At 42.0% G+C, this 5,865-nt stretch overlaps 1 protein-coding gene across 1 annotated transcript; it reads right to left on the bottom strand.

Annotated features, from left to right (window-relative positions):
* Positions 1-312: 312 nt before the first annotated feature.
* Positions 313-3,281, bottom strand: LOC145945182 (uncharacterized). The gene is made up of 2 exons (XM_083054008.1): positions 494-3,281; positions 313-353 (listed from the first exon to the last, which is right to left on the bottom strand). Exons 1-2 carry the CDS (start codon positions 3,279-3,281, stop codon positions 313-315), a joined length of 2,829 nt encoding a protein of 942 aa, XP_082910134.1.
* Between the last annotated feature and the right edge of the window lie 2,584 nt (positions 3,282-5,865).

Below are 5,865 nucleotides of genomic sequence, written 5' to 3' on the forward strand. Positions count from 1 at the left end.
CTTTCCATTGACGTCGGTACATAAAATAAGAGTTTTTTATCCTTGTCCTTACGGTAAACAAGGCCGTCTCGTAATTCAAAGAATTTATCCTCAGATTTTTCTAATTTATTTCGAATGTTTACTATATCTACATCTCGATCTTGTTGGATAGATAAAGTTCGCTCAAACGAATTCGCTTCTAACGTTAGAATACTATGGCATCGACTCAATGCGTCGACATGATTCATTTGTGTACCGGGTCGATGTACGATTTGATAACCGTATTGCTCTAAAAATAATGCCCAACGATATATTCGTGGATTAACTGTCTGTTTACTTAAAGTAAAGCGAAAACTGTCGCAGTCTGTTACTATCTTAAACGGAATACCGGCGAGATAGATATGAAACCGTTTAATCGCATAAATCACAGCGAGACACTCCAGCTCAAAACTGTGATACTTGGATTCGACAACTGTTGTCCGTTTACTAAAATAAAATACCGGCCGGAAAATACCATCCTTCTGTCGTTGTAAAAGTATGGCGCCGAAACCACTTGCACTTGCGTCACAGTGCAATTCTGTTTCAAGTGTTGGAGAATAAATTGATAGTATCGGTTGAGAAGATAATAACTGTTTCAATTCTTCGAAAGCTTTGATCTCCTCCGACTCAAATTTAAACACAGTATTTTTCTTGACTAAGTCATATAACGGCTTAGCGACTATTGAAAATTTCGGGATGAAACGACGGAAGTAACTAGCTAAACAAACAAATCGATGCGCCTCTTTTATGTTTCGCGGAATTGGGTAATCAGTCACTGCTTCAACATGTTGCTTACTCGGGCGAATACCATTTTCATTAATTAGATACCCAAGATATACAATTTCCGTTCGAACAAAGAAACATTTATTGAGTCTAAACTGCAACCGGTATCGTCGCGCTATTTCAAATACATCTTTCAAAATGTTTAGGTGTTCCTTAATACTTTCAGTCGCTATCAATATATCATCCAGATATAACAAGATTTTATTCTCCCGGATGAGTTTCTCAAAAGCTTGGTTGACGAATCTCTGGAACACTCGTGGAGCATTAGTCAACCCGAACGGCATTCGTAGGAATTCAAATTGTCCGATAGGCGTCACAAACGAGGTGTACTTTACTGAACACTCAGACATCTTAATATGGTAAAATCCGTTTCTTAAGTCGAGACTACTAAAATATTTTTTCTCTTTTAACCGATCAATATGATCATCTATCAGCGGTGTGGGAAAATTATCTTTCACAGTAATTTTATTTATTTCACGGAAGTCGACACACAGTCGTGACTCACCATTTTTCTTCCGTACGAGAACGATTGGGCTAGCATAGGGTGAATTACTCTGCCTAATTGTACCTGTTTTTAATAAATCGTCTAATATCACTTGCAACTTCTCTTTATCGGTATACGTTAAACGCCTGGGCCGGAAGGTAATCGGTTGTTCGTTTTTTAATAAAATTTTCATCTCGGTCTGCGGTTCGCTCGCGTCTGGATCCCATTTATCAATATATTCTTCGTTATACAATCTTCGAACGCTTTCAGCTACATGCGATTCGATATCGGGATTAATATTCAATTCTTCTCCGACTTTTACAGGATTTTCGAGGTATTCTATTTGCATAATCTCGGTATCAGAATTGCTCTCGCTCACCGACTCGTTTCTCCTAGTAATTTTTACCGTTTCACCTAGTTCGATTTTTATTAACGGATCTCGACAAAAATCGCGACCAAGCAATGCTGCACACGACATTGTTTCGTTCGGGACTACCAGAAAACGTAACTGGATGTTAATTCTTTCGATTTCGACTAATTTCGAAAAGGTGCCTATTACGCGAACAAGAGATTTATTTACCCCGCAAAAACAATCGCCGTTAGGGGGTAGCGGTTCGCGCAAACTTGTCGGAACGTACTCGGTTTTTATGAGGCTTACTGGGGAGCCGGGATCAACTATCGCGTCTACCACATATTCACGATCCATATCTCCTTCAATTAACACCGAAAACTTTAACCGTACACAATACGGATCGCTAACGGGTATCGGTTCGATCAAGTTCACAGCACTCGTCGATTCGGGTTTCGACTCTTTCTCGGGACAGTCTTTCTGCAAATGGCTGGTTGAACCACATCGATGACAGGCTCCCTTAACTTTCTTCGGGTATGAACACGCGGATGCCAAGTGTCCAACTGCTTGGCAGTTATAACATTTAATTATCTTTCGGCATGGTGTCGAATCTGCACTCGATGATGCTGGATTTCCTTTAGACGCCGAATTCTCCTTTGTCGACAATTTACCATCTTTTTGGTTTTTCCCTTGATCAATAGGTTTCTTCCCTTCGCGATCAGGGAACTTCTTCGGGTGTAGCGTCAATCCTTTAAACGCCTCCAACAAATCCGACTGAGACTCGAACTGCATAATACGTGCTTGATCTCGGAGATTGCCGTCAGGTATTCCTTCAATGACATAATCGACAACTTCGTCATCCATTATCGGTACCCTATTAGCCAGGATTATTTTATCATGGAAGTAACTCGTGAATGATTCATCCGTCCGCCATCCTCTCTCCTCGAACTTCTTGCGTAGGGCCAATCTTGATTGACGAAGGTCGAACATCCCCTTCATGGCCGCCAATAGATTTTCTATGCTAAGGGTAAGATGATGCGGTCTGGAGTGAAACCACTCGGATGCACGTCCTTTTAATTTAGAGCTTATTAAAATCCTCGTCGCAGCGTCATCCAAGGCGTACGACACTCGCAGCAATTGTACCTGCTGTTCCCATTTCCAGAATGTACCCTCACTGCCGTCGAACTCGCTCAACAAGTCGCGAATAGCCCTTACACTTTCGCTCATCGGTGGACCACTACGTCTTCTTCCGCCATCATTCATATGCGCTCCATGATCTTCGATGTTCTCTCGTCTAACGATATCTAATTCACGTTGAAGAAGAGCTCGTTCTCTTCTAAGTAGTTCATTCTCTCGTCGAATCAAGTCATTCTCAGTCAAAGGATTTTCAACGGACGCGTCGTTGCTTATTTGGCTTCCACCGTCCTCGTCCGCGACAGCATCCCTCGATCCATGGCCCGCGTCAATCGGCCGATCGATACCGCGGCTCTGTCGTGACCTCTGTTCATCCAGTGTAGTCCATATCTCCGGGTCATAGGCAGTCAGTCGATCTATCAGATCAGCTTTGTTACCGACCGCCGACAATTTCTTCTCGCGGAGAATGTCCTTAATCTCGGCGAGCGTATACGCACTCGGTGGTTTCGCCATTGTTAGCGGCACACTGCACTTCCTTTTCTATACGTCCTAGTACACAGCGACGTGTTATTAAATATCTATTTGACCTCAGTCAAAATGTTCGCGACACACGGCGGAATATTCCTCTCACTCGGAAATAGCGAGACACGTTGGTTCTCCGCACGCTGACATGCGAACGCGTCCTTTCATATACGCGACGGAACAATTAGCACACAGCTATAGGAAATGCACATGTACGCATTTTTACGGAATCTAGACTTAATGTTCGCGACACACAGCGCGAGATATCAGTTCACCGCGCGCGACACGCGGATTTGCTTTCCCTCGTACGCGGCGGAACGATTAGCACACAGCAACGATTCGCGACACACAGCACGAATTACCGTCAAAATATTCGCGACACACAGCGCGGAATATTCTGTCTCACAGGGGTATCGCGACAACGTTGGTTCACCGCACGCCGACACGTGGACGTACTTTTCTCTCGTACGGGGCGGAACGATTAGCACACAGCAAAGACTCGCGACACACAGCGCGAATTACCGTCAAAATATTCGCGACACACAGCACGAATTACCGTCAAAATATTCGCGACACACAGCGCGGAATATTCTGTCTCTTTACTCGAGAAACACAAAACACGGTCTTCTCTATGTCGACCACAACACTTGGTCGTATTTTCTCAAAATTCCGCGTATCTCTCGTGCGTGCATTAACCTCACGGATCCTTCGCTAATTTCTTCTTCGATCCCACTTCTGAAATTTGTAGGAGGTGTCAAGGCGTATTTCTTATAATGCTTTCTATAGTCTTTATGAAGGATCTTTATTAGGTTAAACACTCAGTGGGGCACGCACGACGGCACTCTGCCTAACTCGGACTCTGACTCTTTGTCTCTCCTTCCTTACGCAACCAGCGCCGCGAGAGAGAGGGGGAAAAGGGGAGACGCAATTCGCCGTCCACGCGCGTATACAAAATGAATATAAATAAAATAATAATTCGCCTACACTTGTAAAAGACACAACGCGTAAATTTTATTTCTAGTAAACGTGTACCTGGGTATCCAAAGAAATTTTAAATATTAAAAATTTGTTGGAATATTTTTCTTAAACAAAATATACAGAGCTTTGTTATACGAAAACAACTTATTAAAATATAACGAAAAACACAATTGGTATCCAGGTACCCATACATTAATGAAAAGGCGAATAAATATGCATTCAAGGGTCAAATTTTAGACTAGTAAAAATTGCAGATAAATGTTTTTAAAATTTTTGAAAAAAAATACTCTGATTTTCACCGCTTTACAAATTATTTAATTTTTTATTGTCCAACATGTGATCAAAATGTGTTTACGCAAATGATTTTTCATTCTTGAGAATGTAAAATGTGGATTCTCAAAACAATACGGATAGGACAAATGTATATTTCTGGGTTTCATTCATCTATCTTGACCACTTTCGGTTCTTTGCTATATTCTTAATGCTTTTTTAGTCTTCTGTCCAGATCTAAGCATGCACGTGAGCGAGTTCATCTACGACGATAAAACCTCTCTGTTTGTGTTCCTACCTGCTTCATTAAACTCACAATCAAGTAAATGGAAGATGAAAAAGGACTCTACCAGTACTGACATTTGCGATTTGATTCAACGATGGACGACCAAAAACGGAATCTCCAAATTGTGGAATCTGCTAGATAATGAGATGTTATAGCCCGAACTATAACCAGTAGTTATTAGGAATAAGAATTCACTAAATATTTTTATAGAATATTATAAGATATTTTTACGTATAAAAGAGCGCTCTCGACAAATGCTCGTCGCGTGAAAACGCTAACGCAGCGAGACACGCGCGAAGCACCGGAAACCGCGAGATGCAAGCGAAGACCTGCGACTTCAACCTGCTTCGCTTGCAGTTAGAATAAAAACGCGTGAATATTACTAACCAATCAGAGACCTGTTTCCAAGGGCCTCTCCCGAAAGAAATTCAAGAAACAAAGATTATAAAAGACCGAGAGTCAGCTCGCGGGGCAGTCGCAAATTAAGATCTGAATGAGAAGTAACGAAATCGCTAATAAGAAACCGGAACATCAGAACGAGGCTCACTAATAAAGACTTGAATTATTGAGAGGAATACGAATATACGCTCATCGAATGTTACGCGAATATATATTTAAAGAAAGGACGAGAAATAAAGTGAAACCATATTCAATCCGAAATAAAAATATATTTAAAGAAAAAACCAAAGAGAATAATCCTCCTATCTTCCTACGACGTCCCGGTCGACCCGAGGATCCTCATCCTTAATTCGGCGCAACTCCAGTGCCTTGTTCGAGGCACACAACAAATTGGTGGCAGCGGTGGGATTGCGCCGACGGACCGCCAGGACCAGCAGGAACCTGAAGACCTGAAAACAATACAAAAGTATTAGAAAAATCAGGCACGTCGAAATAATCGACGGACAACACAGAAAGCAGCATACAATAAATTAAGACCCGCAATACACACATACACAACGTGTGGAAGCAGGCACGTCAGTTAGAAAAACAGCTGACGGAAATAAGCAGAAGTCACAGTGCAGTGAAAGTGAAGGACGGACA

This window comes from Prenolepis imparis, unplaced genomic scaffold (assembly GCF_030444845.1).
Source record: "Prenolepis imparis isolate NDT839.2.m4 unplaced genomic scaffold, iyPreImpa1.0 SCAF_14, whole genome shotgun sequence".
Lineage (NCBI taxonomy): Eukaryota > Metazoa > Arthropoda > Insecta > Hymenoptera > Formicidae > Prenolepis > Prenolepis imparis.

Excerpts from the sequence above, each read along its gene's own strand:
- LOC145945182 (XM_083054008.1), bottom strand. The coding sequence starts at position 3,281 with ATGGCGAAACCACCGAGTGCGTATACGCTCGCCGAGATTAAGGACATT. Across the intron at positions 354-493 it reads TTTACAACGACAGAAGGATG|ATAGTAACAGACTGCGACAG; the intron begins GTATTTTCCGGC and ends ATTCCGTTTAAG.